Source organism: Lissotriton vulgaris, chromosome 10 (genome assembly GCF_964263255.1).
Source record: "Lissotriton vulgaris chromosome 10, aLisVul1.2, whole genome shotgun sequence".
NCBI classification, from domain to species: Eukaryota; Metazoa; Chordata; class Amphibia; order Caudata; family Salamandridae; genus Lissotriton; species Lissotriton vulgaris.
The window spans coordinates 453,737,586-453,763,697 of NC_141698.1; the positions used below are offsets into that span (position 1 = coordinate 453,737,586).

The following is a 26,112-nucleotide window of genomic DNA, read 5'->3' on the forward strand; positions in this document are numbered from 1 at the left end:
TCACCTTGAGAATAGAATTTGGTGTGGAAAAAGGGTAATGATAATTAAAGGTATTTGTGCCACATTTACTACATTTTCCAATGAGAGATTACCGCGAGAAGTCTGCCATACCACTACCAAGCTGCGATGTCGAAGCATCGTTTATGAAATCAAACAACTTCTCCCTTATTCAGGCAACGCTCTCAACAGTGCATCAGGCAAAACACAGTGTATCTGGAGTCAGCAGCCGTGCCCATGCCGAAGTTTAGCAAACATAAACAGGTGATGGACAGAATGTGGATCAATGTCACACATTCACCCCAGTCCAAAGATCTGGGCCCAAATCCATCGTTTTTTTGCACTCCACACCACCCGAGGTTAGACAATGGCGATATGCAAATCAGCTTTGACCCTGTGCCCCATGGGAACAGTCCAGTCCGAACTACAAAAGCCATGTCCTTCCCAGAACGGAATCAAGCATCCGAGGACTGGACCGGTTTCGAGGTAACACCTCTCATCAGCCTGGCTAGCTTGACTCCAGTGGTGTGGAGTGCCTGGGACCCACGTCTGAGCATCCCCAGCGCACTTATGGCGGTAATTGCAAACAAAACAGGTGATGGACAGAATGTGGATCAATGTCACACATTCACCCCAGTCCAAAGATCTGGGCCCAAATCCATCGTTTTTTTGCACTCCACACCACCCTGGGTTAGACAATGGCGATATGCAAATCAGCTCTGACCCTGTGCCCCATGGGAACAGTCCAGTCCGAACTACAAAAGCCATGTCCTTCCCAGAACGGAATCAAGCATCCGAGGCCCGAAGTTTAGAGCAGCAGTGAACAGTCAGAAGAGCCAACTCCTACAGTTTAATAGCTCGGATTCTACAGCTGTAGTCTAATACCACAGTCCACAAAGGAACTCAATACAGCTATCCTGGGCAGTAAATGAGCCACGCCGCCTCAGCAAGGGGTAGGACTGGTCAGTCTGCCACTCTGGCATTTCTATAGTGGGCTTCAGCCCGGGGAAGGATGGGTAATGATCAGCCAGCCATGATCACGTGACCTCTTGCAGTGTATGGCTGGTTTGAATGTTCTTGTAGGGCTGATTATAAATTCCAGTTCAACCCTGGTCTAGGAGCTGCAGTCTGCCCTACCATGGTCATCACAGCTAGTCTGGTTCTACTCAAGGCCCCCAGTGAGGTGACGGTCAGGTAAACGACTCACTGGCGCTTCCGGGGTATGTGCACCGAAACACACTAGTCCTCCAAGCACCAGACTTGCAATATTAAGGAGACTCGGACCACCACTGGATGAGGACACGCTTTTCTACCATGAGCCCCTAATTCTCTCAACGGGAGTCCAGCGCTGAAACTTGGAGGATGGAGCGCAACATTCCAGGAAGCCAATGAGGCAGGTTGACAGAGACTTGGGGATCTCCTCTTAGGTATTGTAAGTGCCTTCTTGAATGTTGGAAGGTCAGGGCCCTCTACTTCCTTCACCATGCCAACAACATCATGCATGTTTCCATCTCTCAGAATTAGACAAGTGCCTTGTTACCACAATCATTCTCAGCATCAGCACAGCTCCACTGTCACAGAGCTTCCCTCAGCCCTCGAGCAGCACTAGGAACTCAGCAGCTCTTCAACTGCAGGTTTTGACTCATTCCTCTAAAAAAGCACTCAAAGGTACCAGATCTTATCTAATTAACTTGACTTTGTCCTCAGTTCTTTCAGATCTTGCCGTACAAGAACCTTTTCCTTTTTACTTGGCTTCACAAGGATAAAGAGTCATTTACGAGAGTGCAACCCTGCGAATTGGAGTATTATGACGATTGTGATTATTAAATAAATTCTCCATGTCTAAGACAACATTTGTTACATATGGAAGTTTAGGGCCAGATGTATCAAGATTCCGTTTTGAGAATCCTAAATAGCGATTTTTTGCGAATCGCTATTTAGAATTCGCAAAACGGTATGTATGTACAAAATCGCATTTTTTTGTGATTCTTTATTATTCTTTATTTGCGAATTCGCATTTTGCGAATTCGCAAATAAGGAATAATTTCCAATGCATTCCTACGGGCCAGGAGGCCCATAGGAATGATAGTGCAATAATTCTCAAATTGCGAATTCGCAATTTGCTAATCGCAATTTGAGAATTATTTCAAGGGTGCAGGGGTGTCTCAAAGACACCCTGCTGCTCCCCTGAAATCTACATGTGTGTGCATTTGGCACACATACATGCCCTATGGGCATGTATGTGTGTCACATGCCACCCTCACAAATGGCAAATAGGGCATTTTTGAAAGAAATCGCAAATTACCACCAAGTACAAGTTGGTGGTAATTTGCGATTTCTTAACTCAAAATCGCAATTCCAAAATGTGTCATACATATCATTTAAGGAATCGCAAAATTTGCGATTCCTTAAATGCTATGGCAAAATAAGGAATCGCAAATAATTGCGATTCCTTAAATTGCGATTTTTTCATACATCTGAAAAAATGCAAATCGGTCGTTTGCGAGTCGCAAAGGCCGAAATTCTGCGAATTTTGGCCTTTGCGAGTCGCAAAAGCCTAATACATCTGGCCCTTAGTATATAAACCAGGCCTATTGAAGTCAAAATCAGCAGCTGACATTAGCCCACACGTCCTTCAACCTTCATTACTACAGTGCAAAGAATGCATGCTGCGTAAAGCACATCGTTGTGCGGCTAGTTACAGAACTGTGCTCCTAGCTTTTATACTAAGGGGTGCTGCTCAACAGGTCTGCTAGTAAACCTTCTCTCTTGTGAAGGTGAATAATCTGCTTCAGATCTTCTGGGTTGTCAAAAGTAGACATTTTGTCATTAAAAGTAACTTTGAAGAAGCAAGGATACATGACCCCATCGGACATTCATAGATTGTAGAGCAGGACGTATATCAAGAAATTCCATCAATCAAGCTGTCATTCTAGCAACATCTTGAGTGAGAAAGATCTTATGACCTGACTATAACATTTGCTTGTATTCTTTTTCAACAGAGAGGACTTTCATGAGATCCAAATAATGTAGAAATAAAAATGTATGATGCCCGTGGCCAACCATTGGAAGATTTTAACATTGATCCAACAAGATGACCTTGTAAAATGTTGAGTTCAGAACAATCTTTCAAGGCAATAATCTTTGAAAAATACATTTAAAGAATGTAATGATTTTTTCCTTCAGCAATACCATATACTGGCAGATTATTACGCCTGTTGCGGTTTTATAAGTCTTCAGTTTGATTTTATAATAGAATTACTTCCTTCAACAGGAAATCTACCTTGACAATCTCATCCTGAGTTTCACTAATTTGTTGCTCGACTTCGGAAACTCTGGACTACAAATTGGACCATTTTTCTTCAATTCGGTGTAGAATGGCACAGCGATTTAGGATAATTATGTGATTCGGGAAGACATTAAGCAGTACACCATGCTATTCCAACAGCACCACCTCCAGTTGGACATCGAAACAGTGATGCTGGTCAGTGTGCCTGTCTCCTCAATGCTTAGGGATGAGCAGAAGAGTCATAGAATTTCAGCTTCTTGCAGTCTCTCCCTTTCTCCCCTCTTTGTCAGTTACTTTAAAGGTGAGTTTTATTTCTGGTACATACCAACACTATATCACAAATAGGTTGCATTTTGGAGATCATTGAGTTGCAATAGTTTCTTGCATTCTTTTTCCATAGAGGAATAGCGTGGGAAGGTATTTAATTGCCTCAAATTGTAAAGTGCTCTGATATCCTTCGCGATCAAGTTCGCGCAATATACAACTTTATAAATAAAATTAAATAATAAATAAAATACCAATGCATTTTAAGCAGGGAGATCTTGCTCTTTATGACCAGGAATCCAAGGATGGTGAACACAGTTGGCCCATGTGATGTGTAATAGCTGTTGCTTCAGGGTAGTGAATATAACCTTTAGGCAGGTAGACACAGCTGTCTCATTATTGGCATAAATGTCTCCTGGGTTGTATTTAATGCTCTTTTTCTTCAAACCTTCCTGTCCCATCTTGTTACTCTGTCTTCAGTTGGTGTTGTGTGACACTGTGGTACTAGGCACAGCCACAGCTGCTACTCTTAGCCAGTCATATTGTAGCTTTAGAATATGTGTGTGTGTGTAGAATATATGCGTATGCGTGTATGTATATACTCAATTTATTGTACAAGTTTATGGGGGGAGGTGTGTGCATGTGTGTGCACGTGTGTGTGTGTGTGCTTGTGTGTGTGTGCAAGTGGGTTGAGGTTCGTATCACATAATGAAAGCCCTCGACAGTGAATGCGGATTGTGGGCTGTGTTGAAGACCTGAAGCAGAGAAAACTGCACAGAAGTGAAATACCTGCAGGGAGTTTCTTCCTGCCCAGACATGACCATGGCTTTCCATATAGCCTGCAGCCATTTGTTCTGTTCTTCCTTGTTGTGAGCCGCCTGCGGAGCAGAGAGATCATGAGTTACTATAAGCTAAAATTACCCTGATCTCACCTCACTGTGACATTGCTGACTGCAGAGTTGGTTAATAATGACAGGTAAGAACAGGCTTCAAGGTCAGTAATGCAAACACATTTGAATTTGCCACCACATTCCCCCTATCGTCCTCTAACTCCAGCAGTTTCTGCTTTGCTCATTGCCAGCTGCTGATTTGCTGTTTTCTCTGATACAGCGATATGACCAGACCTATAGCATTTTACACACATTGCCTACTCTGGAATCTTATTGACTGTTCAAATAAATATGCTAGTAAGTCGGCAGGGGTATGATTTGAACCTGTGGCCTACAGAATATCTCCGCAACAATACATCAACTAACAAAAAATCATCTTATTACCTATAGAGCGGGCCTGAAAGTTGTCTGCAACCTAAACTCCATGGAGAATGTGGTGCACGATCTGCCTCTGTGCATATGGTGCCAGAAACAAAAAGTGGTTGTTCTTCTTTCTCCTGCACAGTCCAAGGTGCTGAACACCGCCCCCTTTCATGCCCCCATAGAGCAGGAATGAGTCCTGAGCCCAATTGAGTTCTTGACCACTAGCCGTTGTCACATTAAAGTATACAAAAAAGTGATGGATGGAATGCTTGAATTAATCTCAGCCGCTGGTAATTACTTGGGGCAACATCCAAGTCCATCGTTATTTTGCATACAATGCAACTTCAAGTTGGCCGCAGCCCTATGCAAATTATTCGTGACCCTGCTCCAATGAGAACAGTTGAGGGCGAACTGCCAGGCCAGGTCGCCCTTGACTTGTAACACAAACAACTTTGTACCGGTTTTCCCCTCATTAGGGCTCATCACCCAGGTATAGCTTGATTCCAGTGACACAGTGTGCACGGGACCCATGTCTGGGTATACCCGTCCCACTGAGGGCGACATTGGAGCCAGGTCAAGTCTGATTTACATATGTCTGGATACAAACTGAGGTAGCCTTGCATTCAAAATAATGGGCTGGAATATGGCCTGACTAATTACCAGTGCCTGAGATTAAATCAAGCATTCCATCCATCACTTTTTTGTACACTTTTTCCTTTGTATACCTTACTGTGTCTACTTAAATGGGAAGGTTATGCCCAGACATGGGTCCTACACACACTGTGTCATAGGTACCTACCTATACATACCTGCCAACTTAAAAAAATAACTTCACAGTGTAAGCGGACCCTTAGAGGGGGCGGGCCTGGTGCTGAGAACTATCTAAGAGGTAATCTGCCCCTCACCAAGCCCCAGGCAACAAATGCAAAATCAACCTTAACTACTGCCCTCAAGCATTGTGTTGTGTTCTTCCGCTCCTCTCCGCCCCGCCTCTGCAGGCAGGCACAGACACACAGCCTGCCCTACAGCCAATCCTGAAGCTGCTCTCACATGAGAGTAACTTCAGGATTTGCCTGAGCGCCAATGATGTGCGCTCCAGGACAGACTAATCTGTGCCTGTTCTTTCCAGCCCCAGCAATGCCGCTGGGGTTGGATAGGGGTCACTGCGCATGTAGTGTTCAGCTGGCCTGAGACTGCTGGCCAAAAACCACTTGCGCAGTGTAAGTAGAGCCCACCACTCCCCCTCCTACCTATCATAACCCTGACCCCACCCCGAATAAAATAAAACGTTAGTAAAACCCGTTTTACTATATATTTGTTCACATTTTCAAATGTAAGTTCTGGCGGGGGGGGGGCGACTGGCAAGTCTATTGGCTGCAGGGGCACATATGTGGCCCTATAGGACGTTATCCATGAACAAACACGATCAAAACGTCTTTTACTCATCGAAGACCTTTTTAAATATACCAACCGTGCTTACCTCCTTGTCTCCGTTTCAAAAACCTGCCACTATAGGTCACATAAATGTTGACCTACCCCTTAAAATAAATAATATTAATATTTGGAAAATATGTGGGAATGAAGTGAATTTTCAGCCGGTAAACCTAACTTTAAAAGTTATTTTCGCATTTCTATGTGTCATGATGTCTGATTTACTTTTTTGTCTCGGACGCTCACACCACTAATAAAAACAGAAAAGATTACAAACAGAAAAGATTACAAACCTCAGAGTGCCCTGGATTGAAAACTACATTCATGACTATCTTAACAGTAAAAATACATACATTTACCATGCGTCAACTACATAAAATTGATGAAATGTAGATATAAAAATATAGCATGTGAATGCATCTCTTATTCAAGTAGTCTTTGCATACGTTAATATCTATTTTTCTATTTGACAGGTATGATTGAATATTTATATATGAATGCATTACTTTTTTAACATAGACTCGAGCATCACTGCAAGATATCCTGCTGCTTTGGTGTGACAGTCCAAAAATGATAGACATGATCGTTATATATGGGTAGACGCAGTGTATACTACACATATATTTACATGCACACATAACAAATATCCACCTGAGCTTCGACTTGAAAATAGATCCCTTCTCACTCAATTGAACGATAGGTAGGGTTGTGACACGTCTCACGAAGGAGCAGTATTAGTGCATACCATCTAGGCAAATTCATCTCTGACCTATTTTAAGGTGTGGTACCTGCCCTCCTCTTTCATGCTAAAGAAGCTTGGCTATCCGGCCCTGGGTGGTTGGTTGTGTAGACAATTAGGAGATTGGTGCGTTATGCTTCGTTCAGGGGACTTTCAGAGCGTGGCCACTCCCGGGTATTTCCATTTGGAAATGAAACCCGTGAGTTGAAACCTCAACCTGCCCTCACTAAAGCTCCAAGGCAAGGCACAGCATTTTGGCAAAGCAGGATGCCATGCATAGTACAACTCAACAGCACAGAAAAAACGCACTACTACAACATCATAATTCAACAACATATTCCACACAATACACCATAAAACAACATAACACCCAACTCAATAACACAGCAACAAAACAACCTATGGTAGCAAAAATATACCACAAAAAACAAAGCACAACACAAATACCACAGGAGGACACAAGAACAAAACACTACAACAAGAAAACAACACAAAACACCACACTATGTGGTTTCTGTTCTGTTGTGTGGCTGTGTGCAGTTGTGTTGTTGTTTCGGTGTATTATTATGTTGTGTGAGTATCTTGCTGTGTTATGCTGTCGTCGTATTGTAGTCGTTGTGATACTGTATTTGTGTTTTGGTGTGTTGTGTTGTCTGTGTGTCTTTCTGCACTGTATTAATGTCTTAGGGCGTAGTTCTCGTAGTAGTGCTACGTGTAGCTACACGAACTGCGTAGTCCACTGTGCAAAATGCTGTTTGCACTGATTGCACAGTGCCGGATGCTTGTCCGCACTGTGCAATCAGTGCAAACCGCATCTTGCACAGTGCAATTGGTCGTTTTCTGCCGCTCTAGTAGATTTCTACTCGAGCAGCAGCTTTCTCAATGCGGACTGGTAGCTTCTCATTGCGAGCGGACACGAGCATACGCGACCACTCGCAATGAGAAACCTGACCTCCCCGTGTTGAAAATATCGCCGGGAGGTCTATTTTCCCCACTCACGATCGGCAACTTAATGTTGCTGATCGAGAACTTGTAAAAAGTCTCACCAGGATGTCATTTTGCTCGCTCGCGGTCGGCAACTTGACGTTGAGAACCGTGAGCAAGCAAAAAATGACTGCTACACGCGTTTGCACTGCGCTACGTGCACTTCGCGTAGTCCGAAGTAGCCCAAACTTTGCAAACTACGAAGCGTAGTTATGGTTTTCCTAAGAGCCCACTACTTAATATTGGGCTTGCAAAATACCAAGGAATACTAGTACTGATTCCAAATCATGCCTCTTTCTGCCTACCCGTTACAGGTTCTTTTTCAACACTACTTTCTCATCTTATAATTATTTTCCTATCTTTCTCTTCCTCTTTCTTTCTCTCTGACCTAGCTCTATTTTGCAATGGTGAAAAAAGTAAGCCCCAGTTACTACAAAGGAGTGCCCATGCTCATACCTCCAAGCACTCCACTTGCACCACTGAAGCACTGACCTTAGGTCGTAGTACTTTCTATTTAGGCGAGGACAGGACATGCTCTTTCTTTTGTGACTACAGCAGTATGGAGGCTGAAAAAAGAGAGCGGGCAGTACATAATTATTGCCCCAGTAACCTACCAAGAATCTTCATACCTCTGAGTCCTAGTCTTCCCTGATACAGTCCTTACCTGCAAGATTCCATCTCCGTCCTGCAGAACCTCTTCCCTTGCTGATCTGAAAATCCTCCCACCATGGTCGCCACTACTCAGCAGCCAGTATTTAAGGGAGGAATAACGACATCACATTCCATTATTTCCTTAAGCTTCTAAAATAAAAACCAACAGAAAAATATGTATTCAATCCCATTCTCCAGGCACAAGGGAGTGAAAGACAAGACTGTATCAGGTAAGACTTGAACTGAGAGAAATGAAGATTACCGGCAGTGCTCAATTTGAGCCGGTGGTTGCCAGTGGGTCACCAACACTTATTTTTAGGGACTAGTACTTATTTTTCTGCATTAGAGATTTCCCAAGACCAAAAGAGGAACAAACACACAAATCAGAAAGACGGAGGTAGAGAAAGCCCAAAAACCATCACAAAGGAAGCACGCAATTTGCAATGCAATAGGTCTTGCATTTGCTTGAGTTGGAGCTATAGGCATTGTAAATGACAATGCCTTTTTTTATGTGTTTACAAAACCTGCAAGCGCTATGTAAGCACCAATTGAAGGTTTTGTAAACACATAAATAAAAGGCATTGTCATTTGCAATGCCTATAGCTCAAATTCTCACAAATGCAAGACCTCTGTAGCAACTGCACTTTAGCTTTTAACTTGGTAATGGAATAAAAAAGAAAATTCTAGTGAAATAGAAAATCAGCATTTAGCGCTATATTTTAGCTGCGATAAAGTAGGGAATAGTGGAGGAGGAAGGGGAATGTATAAGAGAAAGACGGTTTTAAGGAGGTTAGAAGAAAGAGATAGAGGGTTTGAGAGTGCAAGAGGGGAAAAGAGCTGTGAGCCAGTAAGATTTAATAAATACCGCAGTGAGGATGGAAGAAAGCGAGAGTGTATTGCTGGAGGGAAATATAAACAAGCATTGGCATAGCCAATAGGTGTCGCCTTTGGTACCTTATAAGCAGTGGCGGCTGGTGACATTTCAAAGTGGAGGGGCGTAAAAGTTGGGGCTGAATGCCATGTTGCAATAAAAGCTAGTGAGACAGTTGTCATAAGGGGAGGTTCAGTGGAGAGGGAGGACTCTCCAGAAATGTTGAAAAAAAGAGTAGGCAAATGGTGCATTTTAAAGCACATTTGAGCAAGCATGAAGGTTTATAAAACAATTGTGAAAGCATATCCTTGAAATATTTAAACACTAGAAACCTGCCCCATATATTACTGCATTACTGCACCATGTCATAGGTAAACTTGTTATAGAAGTGAGGTGATGTGTCAAGTTAAATTTCACAAAAAGGATATCCTGTTTTAACTAAATCAGTATCTCCCACTTGCAGCTCTATCTACGCTCAAACTAGACACAGTATTCATGGTCTCTCAGATTCTCAGCAACTCAATACTAAAAACAAAACTCTGGCTTTCTGGATATTGCTGTAATCTATACATATGATGCAATCACTGTCCTTTTCTGTGCAACTAAAATAGTTAACGTTCTATTTTTTACTAGGCACTCTATAATCGAGTTGAAAAAAATACAAATAAAACATTTCCTGTCATAGAGTTTGTAGTCTGCCCAAGCCCATAGATCACGATTACCACCACTTTCATCCCCATCAAATACAGATAGCCATCCATCACCAGTCCCGTGTTTATTTTATGCCAAATCCTATGCATTTATTGCTCGCATTTTAAAGGAGCTTGAGAAGGAAAACCTCTGCTACTTTACACAATATTGCTGCGTGGTGACACAGTCCTACTCTCATTCACGCTCCAGTTGACGCATGTATTTAAAACAAGGAAAAACATAATTCAGAAAGTAAAAAGTTACTTTTTCACAGCAAAAACACTCCATGACTGCCCACAATGCCATGCCAGGATAAATATAGGCAGGCAGGGCTCTTCAAACTCTAGGCAGCAGGGCCCAGTTAAGGCGCGCGTGCCCCCTTCTCCCATGCTGCGCATCAACAATTAACCAGGCCTGTCCATTATTACCTTACTCTGCTGACTCATTCAAAGCCATTTACGAGGCCCACGAGTTAGTCACCTCACGAACCTCCGGCAGTGCTGTGTACAAGGACACCGCCAGCACTGAGAGAACATTTAAAAAGATGCTTTCACTTTCAGATAAAACCCTCTCTTAGCCATGATCCAACAATATTAAGCATTTGGCAGCAGGGCCAGTCAGGCAACATAATTGTACAAGCCTGCTCTCTTGGCTGGAAAGCTCTTGCTCAAATGTGCTGACAGTGTTACCCTGAGAAATGGCAGGCTACAGGCAGACAGTTCCCGCTGGAGAGATGGTGCTCGGGTGCTCACATTAGATGTGTGATGTGATGTGATGTGATGTGATAGCTCATTTGTACCGCGCAACTATCGCTCCAAGGAGCATCTAGGCGCCCATAAGAGACCAAGAGATGTAAGATGGTCTAGCTGCTTAGTTTTTGCCAATCCAATTATTACACTAATGCTCTAACAGTGGTATCCTGTAGCTTAAAAATCCAGGTTTTTAATTATTTTCGGAATTCTGTTTCTCTCTCTAGGGCCCTTAGATAGAATGGGAGAGTGTTCCATGCTTTCGAGCCCAACACTGACAATGACTTGCCCCCTCATGTCCTGAGTCTAAAACCTGCGACAACCAACAAATTGGCATTTGAGGAGCGCAGAGTTCGTGTTGGATGGTACCAAGAGAAATTTTTCCGTAGATATGTTGGCCCTAAGGAATGGAGGAATGGACTGCTCTAAATCTAATGATCAGTATCTTAAAGAGCACCCTTTTTATTATTGGAAGCCAATGCAAGATTATTAGTGCCTCCGTTGCAGACGATCTTTTCGGCCATTTCAGCACCAACCTGGCTGCTGCTTGTTGCACCATCTGGATTCTATGAGTGACCCCTTTATTGGTTCCTGCATAGAGACTGTTACAGTAGTCTATCCGTGATGTCACCAGGGCCACTGTAACAGTCTTTCTTGCCTCCAGTGGTAGCAAGTCAAAAAACTTCCTGAGGCCCTTTATGACCCCGAAACATGTCCCCGCTACTTTTGATGCCTGTTGCTTAAATGACAGGTCAGAATCGTAGTTGACCCCCAGGTTGCGGGCCAAGTCGGTGGTGTGAGGTGGTATTTCTGCTTCCTCTGGCCACCATACTCTGGGGATAAAATCGTTTTTAGGGCCAATTGGCATGATCTCGGTCTTGCCCGTATTGCATTTAAGATGGTTTCTCCGCATCCAATCAAATGTAGCCGTTAGGCAACATTTGAGCTTTTCCTCCCAGATCTGATTTGCTCTATCCAGGGTCAGGATCAGTTGAGTATCGTCTGCATATGCCACCACATCAATGCCGAAAGACGATATCAACTTAACTGCCACTAATTTCCATTCTGTGGGGATATTTTCTGTCGCCAGTGAGGTGTTTACGATTTCGTTAATTACTGGATTGGCTACCTCCACAATCCGGTGTAGGAGCCTAGGAGGGCAAGGATCAAAAGGTGAGCCTGACTTCGTAGCCAATATTACCCGATGTGTCTCATCAAGACTAATTGGCTTGAAAGTCACCAGCTGATCTGCAGCCTGGCCCTCCTTCCTGTTCCACTCTCCTAACTCTAGGGCAGGGATTGTAAAATCCTTCATGAGTCCTTGTACTTTTTCCTGGAAAAAATGTGCGATAGTATCACAGAGACTCTCCGAGGGCGGGATTTCCTGCACTAAAAATGTGGGCTTATTAAAATCGTTGACGATCTTAAAAATGGCTTTATGCTTGTTATTAGCCGTTTCTATCGCTGCTATTCTTTTTTGCCTGTTTATTCAGTGCATGGTATGCGCTCTTAGCGGATTTTTATTTACCACGCTCCACAGTACAGTAGCTTTTCCGCCACCTACGCTCAGCTCTCCGTAGTTCCCCTTGTTTGCCTTTAAGCACTCGGTCATACCACGGGGCTGATTTCCTCCTTTGACCAGGCCTAGTTCGACTTCTCCCATGCCCTGCCATACCTTTCAGTTCCGTCATCCATTCTCTGAAAGTATTATTGTCTGTATCTGGCAGTCCTATCAGATGAGGCCTACTCTCCCTTGCCATCCTTATCAATTCTGGGTGGCCCATCACAGCATTCCATACCTCCTGCCCAGCCTGATGGCATGTTTCCAATTTCCTGTCTTTTCCTGTACCTTCTAAAGGTATAGTAAAAGGTACCAATGCGTGATCTGTCCCAGTTTGGGGCATGGGGTGGTTGGTATTGAGTGTAATAAGATTGGTGGCAATACAATCAATAGCATGGCCTGCCTCATGAGTGGCCTGTGTAGTACAAATGGCTAACCCCAACACATCCATGGTGTCCCTAAAAGAAACTGCTGACATGTCTGTGGGAGATTCTAGATGGATGTTAACGTCCCCTAACATCGTAAAATGTGAGAACCTAAGTGCCAGGGGACTCAGAACCTCCCCAATACTCTCAAGGAAACCCTTGCAGGGTCCTGGGGGGCGATATATCAATGCCCCGGCAAAAGTGAAGGTGTCGCTGATCTTTATACGAAAACCCATCCCTTCTGCTTCCTTCAAATCTTGAAGTTCGACCACTGAGCATTTGAGTAGGTCCTTATAAATAATGGCCACTCCTCCCCCCATTTTATTTCTCTGTCTGCCCTTTGTATGCAGTATCCTGGTGGTAGCGCATGCACCAGGTCAGGGGTGCACCATGGTTTAAGCCATGTTTCAGTTAAAAATAAGCAGTCTAAGTTATCATCAGTTAGTAGACCATAAATATGCTGAGCATGTTTGGGCAGGGATCTGACATTTATTCAACCTGCCTTTAGGGTATTTGTCCCTGTCGTATATGCAGCAATGTGCGACCAGGAAAAAGTTTTTCGGCATCCCCGGCAACTCACCGTGCCCTTCCAGAGGGAGAGATCTGATTTAGGCCCAAAGCTGCGAGATTCGGGTCGTAATACTAACAGTTCTTGCCTATCATATCTCTTGGTACTCGCGGTGCCTGCAGCCCAACTGGCTCTAGGCGTGACTAAAGCGCGGACGGGCGCAGACGGGCTTACCTTTGGCGCAACTTCGGCGCGCCATTGGTGCACCTGCTGCGCGCGTCCGCTGCGCGTCGTTACCATAAGTGCTTTAAATAGAAGGCTGGGTTCGGTCCTGTCCAGCAACTGGACCGCCAACCTCCGCCAATATGACCGCCTCTAGTGTGCTCCAGGAAGTGAGGATCTCACTTCCTCTCTGCCGTGCTGTCTCCCTCCACAAGAAGCTGCAATTGCAGTGGTGGAACAGGGAGCAAAGCGGAGATGGTACAGGAACAGAATATGCACAACCACAATTATCAGGTGATTATTTTAAAAACGAAGTGTGAGAATTAAAACCAATACAATTTAGTCAAGCGTGCAGGCTGCCAGGAATCTTACTCATTCGAGCATCACGCCCTTAGTAAAGAAGAAGTAATCTGCGAAATTCAGGCCTAGAGACATCGAACCACAATAAAGCCAGTGAGTCACTCATTTGAGCACTGCATCGCTAGTAAGGCTTTCCATAATCGGTAATGTGTAAAAAAAGATGCCTTATTAATAGGTTAATATAGGCTGTACACTTTGATTTGAAGTTTTCAATGAAAACGCATATTGTTGTGTGTGCTATTCACTTTAGCGACTGCTCAAAAGCTGCCAGTCAGCAGAATAAATTAAAGAAAACAAATTTAAAGGGGCATATGAGACGAGAGGGAGAAATGTGTTACTATCCACTGAGATTAAAAGATCAAGTTTCGATTCTGACTAAACAAGCACAAACTTTCTTTTCGTTCGAGGGCGGAACATTGAGCACAATTAAAGCGGGCAATAGAAACCACCTGTTATCTACAGTCCCTACTAACGGCAGTCTGATGCACTTTATAAGACAGTTATGAATTTAAACAGTCAACGGACATCAAGAGCTAAGGAGGCAGGCGCAGCACCCATTCTTCCGGTGACAGTACCCGTTCTTACCCGCTTGTTCTCTCTGCTTCTCCACCGGCCGGGCTCTGGCTCTCTGGTCTGTGATGTGCTACGGAGATGCGCAGATTTTATACGGTGAAGCAGGATACGAAAGCCGGAACTTCGGTCCTGCCCCTCTTCCCCCCACCTACCAAGGATGCATGTGCTCTTAATCTAATAGAAAGGTCTCATGCTTTCTCTTCAAACAGCTGCTTGCCTCCCTAGCCTGCAGCTGCAGGTGCCCGCGGGATGCCGGATGCCCCAGGCTGCAGCAGCGCCGGGGTTCTTCTGCCGTGCTTACATAGGGCACGAGGAGGGGGTCTGTAGAGTTTGGCGGGGATGAGGCACCTCTCGTAGGCTGACAGAAATTGAATGCAAACCAGAAGACCGTACGTCATCACATAAATCCAAGGGATTATCGAGAAGACCCAAATTATACCAAGCGTGTGGCGGGGCCTGCACCGGATTCCCTTAAGGGAATCGCCAAACGTACACGCGTTGCCATTGAAAGCGTAGGCGAGACCTAAACAGCAGGAACTTGAATGAGTAGGATAAAGCAACAGGAAGTGTCTGCTAGTGGATTAAAGAGGCATACAGTAGATTTAAGACTACCAGCCTTGGCATTTGGCGTGCCTACATTTAATTGCACCAGCCCTGGACTTCTGAGCAGAACTCAAGGTACAGACACTCTTTCTTTTAGAAAATAAGCACTGATTACCTGTAAATTAGTGGTGCATTACCTTCTTGTGCATCTTCCCTGACCCGGTGCTTAGCTGCGAGATGGTACCCAAACAGTTATGACTGATTATATAACAGCACAGCTGATCATTACGCCAACACATGATGAATGCCAATGAAAATATGCAATACAGGCTAACATCTCCATTGAAAAAAGTAATTTATGTGTCTGAAACAGAAGAAAACACATGATCTCCAAAGGAGTAAAAAACCCTTCACCCAAGTGAAGAGCAAAAGGAAAGTCTGTAAAGACTTCCAAGTGGCTGTACACCACATGTTTCTCAATGAAGCCTCTCTAAACGAAGCTAAAAGGCAGACAAAGTTCTAGTGGATATATCTTGAATGACCGAAGGAATAGGAGATTGAGCCAATACATGATAATGGTGGACTTAATCTACCTAGACGGAATCAATGTTGAGGGATGAGAACCCGTATTCAGCAAACCAAAGGTGTCAAAGAATGCATTGCTTTGTGGAATTAAGCTGTTGTGTTCAAATACACAGAAAGAGCCCCGTGAAAGTCCAGAGTATGAAGCATCTCCTTCTCCGTCGAAGAAGGCTCAGGGTAAAATACTGGTAGGACAATGTCCTGAGAAAAGTGAAAAGTCGATGGAGCCTTGGTTAAAAAAGAGGGACTAGGATGTAGGACCACTTTATCTGGAAAAAAAACAAATGAAGGGAAAGCTGAAAGTAAAGTACCCAGTCCCCCCACCCTGTGTCCCAAACAGATTGCGACCAGAAAAAAAACATCTTTTAGGTCAACAATTTAAGATCAACATATTCCTGTAGCTCAAATAGTGAACCCTTAAAGTCCTAAAAACCAGAGGTACATTCCACAGTGGAACTGGGGAATGTACTGAAGGGCATTGGAAAAACTATGGGGCATATTTACAAGCCCCTATCGCCACAAGAATGTCACTTAACGATGTTTGTGTGGCAAGAAGGGATTTGCCTTATTTACAAGCAGAGTAATGCCACCATGTAAATAAGGCACACTTTGACACTATACTTAGTGTGAAAGGGATGGGCAATGGGTGTTGTGATGGGCGTTTCGCCGCAACACCCATTGATTTTGACGCTGGCCCCTATTTACAAGGGTGGTGTTAACAGGAGGCAGCGCCAAAATTAAGACCAAGGAAAACCTTGTCTTAACATGGCGAAACGAGGAGAAATGCTTTAGTTCTCCTTGTTTTTGCTGTTTTTATGTGTGCTGCATTGTGCAGCACACATAGACACAGCACAACGCCATGAATGAGTGTTTATGTGCAGGAAGGGGTGTGGCGTATCTTCGTAAAAACGGAGCATCCCTGCGTTTTTAGAATGACAGAGCATGGCATTAGCAGGATTTGCTTAACGTTACGCTCCGTCATTCTGTTTTACATTTGCCCCATAGTGTGAGGCTAAAAGGGCAATTTCTTCTACAAAGCCTAAAAGCTAGAATTGCAGCCCACTGAGTTCTAATAGTGGAGACTGCTAATCCAAAGATGAAGCGATCCTGTAAAATTATCCAAAATTCATACTGGATCCCAAAGAGTAGTCTGTAATTCCTTGGACAGACACCATTTCTCAAAATTCTTCCAATAGAGACTGCATGATTTTTGAGTGGAAGGACGATGTGAGTGTTAACTAGAATCTGCTACTTCAGCAGAGCAATCCTTGGCTAACAAGAGCAACCATTTAGCTGCCAAACTTCCAGATTCAACCGACTGAATGATTCCTGGGACAAAAGTGGCTGGCTCAAAGGTGAAGGCGCAGAGGAAATACCCATGGAAGAACAGCAGAAATCCGATTCAACAATGGGAACCACAAGTCTCAGCGACCACTCCAAAACAATCAGGAGTATCACAGCCCAATCCTTGCAAAACTTCGCTAAGACCCAATTTAAAAGCGGAATAGGAGGAAAGCACTAGAGAAGAACCCTTGGCAAGCTCACTAACAATGCATCTAACGCCCATGCTTCCCTGGATAGGGTTAGTCAACAAAACTGAGGTAGAAGAGCATTCTCCCAGGTCGCAAAGAAGTGTAACTAAAGAAGGCTGGACCAATTACAAACCACCTGAAATACTGTGTGAGAGAGACAGAGGGATATTGAAGAGGGAAACTTCTGCTCAACTGGTCACGAGGCCATTCCACATCCCTGGAAGATAAACTGCCTTCACAGAATTAAGATTGGACTCTGGGCAACTAAATATTTCCCTGGGAAGAAGACATTGAAAACAGATCATCCCTCCAGCAACGGCTCCTCCGCTAAGGCGGAACAGCTTTGCCCCACTACTCTCAGAGCAGTGGAGAAAGGAACAATAAAATGATAACATCGTTATAATTTTCTTTTTAGACTGGGCTATGGGGCCAGGTTAGTGCGAGGCTGGGGTCACATGGAGGAGGAGTTGTTGGTGGACTTTAAGTGTGCATGACAGTTTGGCCAGCTGTCTTGGGCCGGCCAAACAGTCATGCACACTTAGCTTTTCTCCACCTGGCTGTGTTGCACAGCTGGGGGAAGAACAGTCCCAAGGGTCCCAGGCATTGTTTGAGTGGCCAAACAGCCGCTCAGACCAATCACAACGCTGCTCTAATGCTGGGGACAGCAGCATCGTGATTGGCTTAGGGAAGCCTGTGTGCTGCCGGAAACCAGGAAGAGAAGAGGACAGAGGGGAAGCTGCGGCTTTAATAAGGTAAGTGATATATATATATGTTTTGTTCGATCAAAAATATGATCATTTACTGTAATAAAAGCATTTCATAAACATAAACCGATAAAAGATTAAAAACCAGTATTTTATAAAAGTCTTATGACAGGCGAACTATAGCAGCACTAAAGGGAATACATAAAATTCATGATTTTGTCACCAGAACTTATAATAGTAGGTATTAGCCAGTCATATTTACAAGGGCTTTTTTTATACAGTTTGGACCTTCTCCCCCAAGTATACAGCAGAAATCTCGATATTGCAAATACGAGCCACTGTGTAGTATCAGATCTAAAAATACGTAGTGCTTCGCTAGCAAATCTGAACGACAGGAGGCAACATACTGGGAATATCCAGGTTTTCCTATAATCAGCATGGGTGGGACAATAAAAAAGAAAATGATCAATGGTCTCAGAACTGGTGTGACACGTAGGGCACAGAGGTGTTTCAACTGCATTCCCCCACATGCTACTTCTATGATTCAAAGGTAAGGTCCCAAGTCTAAATTGAATGTACAAAGCTTTTGCCTGTAGGGGTTCGATGTCATCCATAAATGTTTCGCAACCAAAGACTCCTTCCAAATGTAATAAACTAGTGGTTAAAGTGCCATGTGCAGTACCTTCTATATTTTGGAGATCCATGTACTCCCAAAACCATTTTTTCAGGAGAGAAACCATTGATTTTGTTATGGACCCCGGCTCCTCCCAAACGCACCCCAAACCCAGTGCCAAAAGCTAGTCCTTGATTTTATTAAACCATTTTATACGGCCTGATTGTTTGTGCAAAGCTATTAGTTCTTCCAGGGCCTCCTTCAACGGGACCTGTGTTTTACTGGTCCAGATTCTAATCCAAAACAGGAGTGCCCTGAGGATAGCAAAAGGGTTTTAGGCCAAGATCAAGTCTTAGCGGCAATAAGGGGGCTGCTTGCAGGTAGGTTCAAGATCGCCCTGATGAATTCGTTTTCAGCTAGGGTTAGATCTTTTAAGTTTTCCAACCCACAAAGCTCAGCACCATAAGGGGCTGCTCCTAGACCTTTGGCCCTATGAAGTTCCAAAATAGGCAACACTGGGCGGTAAGGAGACGCACTGGCCCTCCGGACTATAGCGCAGTCAGTGTGTTGGAGGGTCACAATGCTCTTCTCTATTTGGGGCGTCCAGGCCAACCTATCGCTAATGCGTACACCCAAATAGTCAAAATATTTGACCTGCTCAAGTGGTTGCAAGCCCAGCATAAGTTTGCCCATATTTGATTTATAGGGATTAAAAGTCATGTATTTTGTTTTTGAGAAGTTTATTTCTAACCCCTTCTTCCTGCATACTTTATCAAATTTGTTTAAAAGATTCTGGATCCCTCTAGGTGTCCTTGAGATTAACAAGGTGTCATCAGCAAAGAGTAGAGGGGGCACAGAACTGCCTGCTAGTCTTTTGGTATCACCACCACAATTGTATAGTTCTTCTATTAGTCCATTAATATAGAGCAGGGTTCTCCAAACCGGTCCTGGAGGGCCGGATCCATGCCAGATTTTTAAAATTACTACATGTATCTCAATGGGGATATCAAAAAAATCTGGCATGGATCCGGCCCTCCAGGACCGGTTTGGAGACCCCTGATATAGAGGGTGAATAGTGTTGGGGCGAGGACACAACCTTGGCGCACGCCTTTCTGTCCTGATATATCTTTTGTCAGACTGCCTTCAGTGTTCCACCTAACCTGTACATAGGTATTGTGGTGTAAATGAATCAAAATATTAAGTAAATAGACTGGGAAATGCAGTTCACTCAGAGCAAGCCATAGTTAGTTGCGATCTATCGAATCAAAGGGCGTTTTTAGATCCACAAATGCAACGTACAAGTGGCCACCTCTTATGGTCACTTCCTTCCAGATTTGTAGGAGAAATCTAAAAACTTGATCAGTGGTACTTGTGGCGGCCCTGAATCCCCCTTGGAGGTCTGATAAGATGTTATTATACTCGATCCAGTTTTGGATCCTAGTCAAGATTATTTTATAGAAATTTTTTGGGGTAGTTGGAGGGCAACCCTTTATCTCCCTTTTTGTAAATGGGAATGATCTCAGCACCCCTCCAGGTTGCAGGGATTTCGCCACCAAAAAGAATGGCATTGAAAACTGTTTGTAATAAAGGGCCCTAGATTGATGGTTCAGCCTTGTACAAGTCTCCCGGGAGCTTGTCTAGGCCCGGAGCTTTCCCAATCTGTAATGCATTTATAGCTATGGTGGTTTCCTCTACGGTGATGACTGTCTCCTCACTTAAAACTGTATTTAGTAGTCTGGGTTGCAAGTCCGGATCAAGCATTGCACCCTGTCCTGCGTATAACTCTTTGAAATACTCCTCCCACACATGGGGCTAAATATGAAAATCAGTTTCTATTTCTGAGTTTGGGGAACCTTTGGCAAGAAGATGCCAAAACAGCTGGCAATTCTTTAGCTTTGCTGCCTCGACAAGCTTGGCCCAGTATTCTACCTCCCAATTTTTTTTGCCTTGACTTTGGCCAGTTTATATAGCTTCCTACAGTTCTTGAAATCTAGGGGGAGTTTCGATTTTACCACCATGATTAAGTCAGCTTTGGCTTTGCCACATGCCGTGTTGTACCAAGGGGCTGTGTTCTGTTTTGTGTATTGACCATTTTGTAATTGGCAAAAGACTGGTCCAATTACGGCGGTCAATTGAAGGAATAAGGTCAGGATGTCATCTGTGCTGGTGGCAGTGGTACTCAGATCAACAAGAGTCTGCTCCACCGCAGAATACATTTTAGGAAGGGCAGTTGGATCGGCCTGTATCATTGGCCATTTGACTCTTTTGTTACTATTGCTGGTGATGACCGGACCACTCTTAGCCCCAGAGTTGCCATGCAATAGAGCTGAGCTCAAGAGCGTAAGGGCCAGGGCAATATGGTCACTATCTTTCCGTATTAATACAGCCATATCTTTTACACTAGACCAAAGTTCAGTATCAACCAGGATGTAATCGGTCATGGTTTTGCTTGCCCCCCTCTTAAACGTGTGGCATGCTTCTATATCAGAGTCAGTCCTACCATTACAAGCACAGACCCCATGGGTGATGGTAAAAGATAAAACCTGTTGTTCTACCCTGGTGTGTTTCTTAATAGGGGGTATCTGGAGCTTAGCGATCCCTTTAGCTTTATCACCATCTAGTATTAGTTCTTGTACATAGTCTACAGGTTCGAAGGTTGTGTTGAAATCGCCTGAAACTATGAGTCGGTGATTCCCCTTGGTATATTTTTTTTTATTATCCTCCCCCCGTTTTCAAGCAGCCACCACTGTATCCCTCTCTGATGGTTGACAGAGGCCTTCACAATCTGATAGTCGATTTGAATGCAAACTGACTGATGGCTCATTAGTGGAAGGAAATATGCAACACAAAAAGATGATGGACGGAATTCTGAACATTGTCAAACATTCACCTCCAGTCACAGATCTGGTCCTAAAATAATTTTGCTCACCATGCCATTTCAGTTCGGGCCCAGCTATATGCAATCAGTCTTGACTCTACTCGCTATGGGAACAGCCCAGCCTGAACTGCTAGACCATGTCCTCCCTGGACAGGAAAACAAGCATCTTTTTGTGTTGCTGTAGACAGAAATATTCCAGAGTTGCCCTGACTGCAGCCAGCTCTTTCCAGCTGAACGAACACTGAGACTGTTGACATTTCCATCTCCACTGGGCTATAGAGGTTCCAGAATTGCACTCCACCCCTCCTTGCTGGCATCTGTAGATATTACCACTGGATTGGACTGTTTTAACTGGAGTCCCTTGTGAAGAGGCACTGGACTAAGCCACCACTGAAGATCCAATGTTATCTGTGGAGTGATTGGAATTAGAGCCTCGTAGTCTTGTGAGAGTTGATGTCAATGTGACAAGACGTGATGTACCAATGGATAAAAGTGAAGATGGCTCCAGGTAACAATGGCCAGAGCTGATGCCATTTCATCCTGACTCTGTAGACACAGTCTTGCTGAGGTCCGACATTGATGCAACAGTTCCCTCATATGAGATATAATGTGAGTATCCTATCTGGATAAGAAAATCCTTCTCCTATGTCCATACAAAGCACGGTTCCGGTGAAATGAAGCATCTGAGTGAGCCGACACTTCTCGAAAATGAGGAGGAAAGCGTTATCCTGAAGAAGGTTCAACAGCTCATTGACATCACTGCCTCTGGGAAAGAAGGAGAACAAATAAACCAGTCATCAAGATAAGGATATGCATGGATTTCTCAATTATGCAAAATACCCACCAGCAGAGCCAAGAGCTTTGTAAAAACTCTTGGGGCTGAGGTTAATCCAAATGGAAGGACCTGGAATTGGTAATGATGCTGTTTCACTGCAAACAGCAGAAACTTTGGTGTGCCTGAAAAATAGTAAAAAAAGGTATGCATCTTGCATATCCAGTGACACCAGGGAATCTCCCTGTTTTAGCAAAGGAAAACTGTTCTGCAGTGTGGTCATTGTGAAGGTGCATTGTGTGAGGAAATTGTTGAGACCCTTGAGATCTAACACCAGGCAGTAGTTGCCTGAGTGGTTCTGAACCCAAACAATTATTGAGTAATAACCCTGGCTCTGTTCGTGGGGTGGCACAGGACAGATGGCATTTTTCAACACCAGCTGTTGGATTACATACCTGAGGCCATGCTGTTTCCTCGGATCATTTGGGAATGGAGTTGGCTGAAAATGTACAGAAGGCAGATCTGTGAACTCCAGGGAGGACCGTCTGTCACTAGACTGACTGACTACCAATCCAAAATTTTCTTTCCCAGATATCCTTGAAAAAAAGGAAGATGGTCCTATTGATTGGCATGCGTTTGAGGAAGTTGCAGAGTTTGCACTGACAACTGTATACTGGGCCCTGGATTTGTCAGGATTTGGGGTCTCCTGGTCACGACCACTTCCTCAAAAGGGATGTAAGGCCACTTTAGCAGTACCTATTGGGAAAGATCTTTTGTAACTAAAAAGCCTCTGTCCTTGGAGAATGCTTTAAATGATGCTACCATTTTTTTCTGTAGTTTTTTTAATCATGTGCTTCAATTGCTGACCAATATTTTTACGACCATCAAACAGTAACTTCATTGAAACTGACTTCTGCAAGGAATCAGCTTTTCAGGCACTCACCCACAGTTGACGACGAGCTGAATCCGCTGCCTCTGAGGCAACAGTCGAAGCACACAGATTATCAAACGAAATTTCGATAGAAAACAAACCTGCTGCTCCATGAGGCTCACAAGAGATGTACAATCTGCCTCCTCAGACATACGTTCAGCCAACTGATTAAAGTCCTCGAGGAGGGACTGTACCATGTAAGTTGTGTGTGTATGCACCCTCAGTGCTAATTTAGAGGATGCGTAAGACCTTTTCACTGCACTCTCCACCTTCTTGTGGACAGAATCTGGTGGGGATGCATCCTCTGAAATGAAGTCACCCTGTGAGAAAAAAACCTGCCATGATGTTATCTACTTTCATGGGCCCAATTATCGATCCTTAGGATGAGTTGGGTGTCATCCACGTAGTTGAATACTTGGCAGTCCATTTTGGCTAGCGCAACCACCAGAGGCTGTAGGTATATATTAAAGAGGAGAGGGGACAGTGTAGAGCCCTGACGGACCCCACACGAGATGTTGCCCTTTTCCGATACCTGCTCGCCCAGTTGGATCCTCTGCGCTCGTCCTGATAAAAAGGATTCTAACCATTTGTGGGCCTGCCTCCGAATGCCCAAGTCTACCAGTCGGGTCAATAGTTTTGTGTGGTAGACCGTATTGAACGCCGCTGACAGGTCTAGCTCGTGTTCCTCCAGGAATGCCGAGATGGTCTTCATAACGTGTTGCTCAACAACCTTTGCCAGGAAAAGGAGCTGGGAGATAGGCCTATAATTTTTTTGTTCGGTCCTGTCTGCCCCTGTTTCTTTTCAATAGAGGAGTAACTCTAGCCTCCTTCAGGTTTGCGGGGACTTGGCCAGTCGCCAAGGAATTATTCAGGAGGGTGAGAATCTGACTTTCCAGGGCAGGGAGTGCCATCCTGAAGATCCGTGGCGGGCATGGGTCTGCAGGAGAGCCTGATTTGGTGCCATTTGCCAGGAGTATTAGAGATCTTGAGTCTAGTTGAGGTGAAGCTAGTGAGATAATGACCGGTGAGGGTTAGGGGTGTGGACAGCTCCAGGGAGCTCATGGTGATGGGGGTGTTTTCAATCTCTAGGAGAATGTCTGTTACTTTCTGGAGGAAAAAGGACTGTAGAACGTTACAGACAGTGGGTGCTACTGCAAGATTTGCATCTGACTTTTTCCTGAGTTCTTTTACGATCTTAAAAGTCTCCTTTTGTTTATTTGGTACGTCGGTGCTTCGTGCTTCATAGTACTCAGCTTTCCTAGATATGATGAATTTTTTATAAAGTGTGAGTAGAGATTTGTAGGTTGTTAGTTCAGCGGGGTTGTAAGCTTTCCGCCACCATCTCTCAGCTTGGCGAAGGCTTTGTTTCCTTTCCCTCAGTGGCTTGTTAAACCAGGGGGCCCCCTTGCCTTTATGTCTAATTCTTTCTCTAGGTTCTGGAGCTACCTGATCAATAGTGGATTGTAGGGTGTTAGTGAGAGTTTCGCTTTCTAAGTCAATGTTACCTTCCTCAAATTTGGGTGAGGGTAGCCTCTGTAATGTGTCCACAAGGTTATCTGCCTGAATTTTGTTCCAGCTCCGTACTTTTCTCCACTCTAGAGGAGTTTGTGAAAGTGGGCTATCCATTGGAACCCAGCACAAGATTAACGAATGTCCGACCAGGCGCAGGACCGAATATCCGTTAGCCTATCCTGAGGGTTAGAGGACCAGACCAGGTCTAAAGTGTGCCCTTTACTGTGGGTTGGGCGATCCACCAGTTGATGGAGCCCCATGGAGGACATTGCCATGTCGAGCTGTTTGGCATGCGGCTCTAGTGGAGTTTTTTCCCAATGGTGCTTAAAGTCTCCAACAACCACAAGTCGCTGGTACCATGTGCTGAGGTCAGACACGGTCTCGGCGAAGTAGTTGTTGAACCCAGGGGATGCCTCCGGGGGGCGGTAGACAACCAGGAGAAGGAGGCAAGAGGATTTAAAGGAGATTTTAACTCCTAGCATATCTGTGTTATCTACGCTCTCTGCTATTATCTTGGTGGCCATGATTCTGGTGTTGAAAAGTATCCCCACTCCCCCTCCTCCCCTGTTATCTTGCCTGTTGTGCCAGAGGGTGTCAAAGTCACCTGGGAGGGCAGCGATGATATCAGGGACAGATGTGTTACCTAATCAAGTTTCCGTGAGTGCCAGTATATCAATATCCCCCTCCTGGAGAAGCACAAAGATCTCCAGATTATGTTTCTGTAGAGATCTCGTATTTAAGACTGCTACTTTTACACCAGGAGGGTACCCTGGCCTGATGCTATTGTGAGGTGTTGGCCTCAGGCTCGTAGAGCTAACTGCTCCGTTGTGCCTCAGGATGTTTTCTGTTCTTACTTTGGCTATGGCATTGTCGTTAAGTGCATGGTTACCTGTGGCTAGGGATTACAGTTCTAATGCGGAATATCTCATTATTGGACCAGGGGTTCTGATCCCTGGACCCGGCCAGATGCTGACGGGCGCAGACGGGCTTGCCTTAGGTACGCCTTCGGTGCGCCAGCGGCGCATCCACTCTGCGTTCGCTCCAGCGTCGCAGTTAAGGCTAACCCCTTCCGCTCAGTAACCAATCATCTCTGCTGTGCAGCAGCTGTACTCCCCCCAAGCACTAGACTGCGTTTAGGAAAGCGAAAGTTCTCTGAAATGGGTTTGCAGCGAATAAGATTGTGGCCGTAGGTGAGACCAACTAAATTCTCCCCGTGCTTTTCCCGGGTGCAATTGGTATTAAGAAAATTACTGTGTGTCACATAAAAACAATTATCTTCGTTAAAAAACCAAGTTAAAAATATTCAGTGCAGGCAAATAATAGCAACTTCCCCCCCAAGTGCAATCAGTGGATTTGTATTTCACAAAAAGCAGTTGTCACAATTGAACCAGTGTTATATATACCATGAGGACCGCCTGAGCTCCTTGACATGTCTCTCTTACTATCCTCCATTATCTACCGGCTGCAGGGTAGTGACG

At 44.5% G+C, this 26,112-nt stretch overlaps 1 protein-coding gene across 6 annotated transcripts in view; it reads right to left on the reverse strand.

The window, feature by feature from the left end:
* The window catches only part of LOC147685396 (uncharacterized), a 379,028-nt gene that overhangs the window by 150,247 nt on the left and 202,669 nt on the right, over positions 1 to 26,112 (reverse strand). For all 6 annotated transcript variants that reach the window (XM_086941313.1, XM_086941315.1, XM_086941312.1 and 3 more), the window contains one exon: positions 4,340 to 4,428. In XM_086941313.1, coding sequence (XP_086797439.1) covers positions 4,340 to 4,428 — 89 coding nt within the window. The remainder of the gene's footprint in view (positions 1 to 4,339; positions 4,429 to 26,112) is intronic.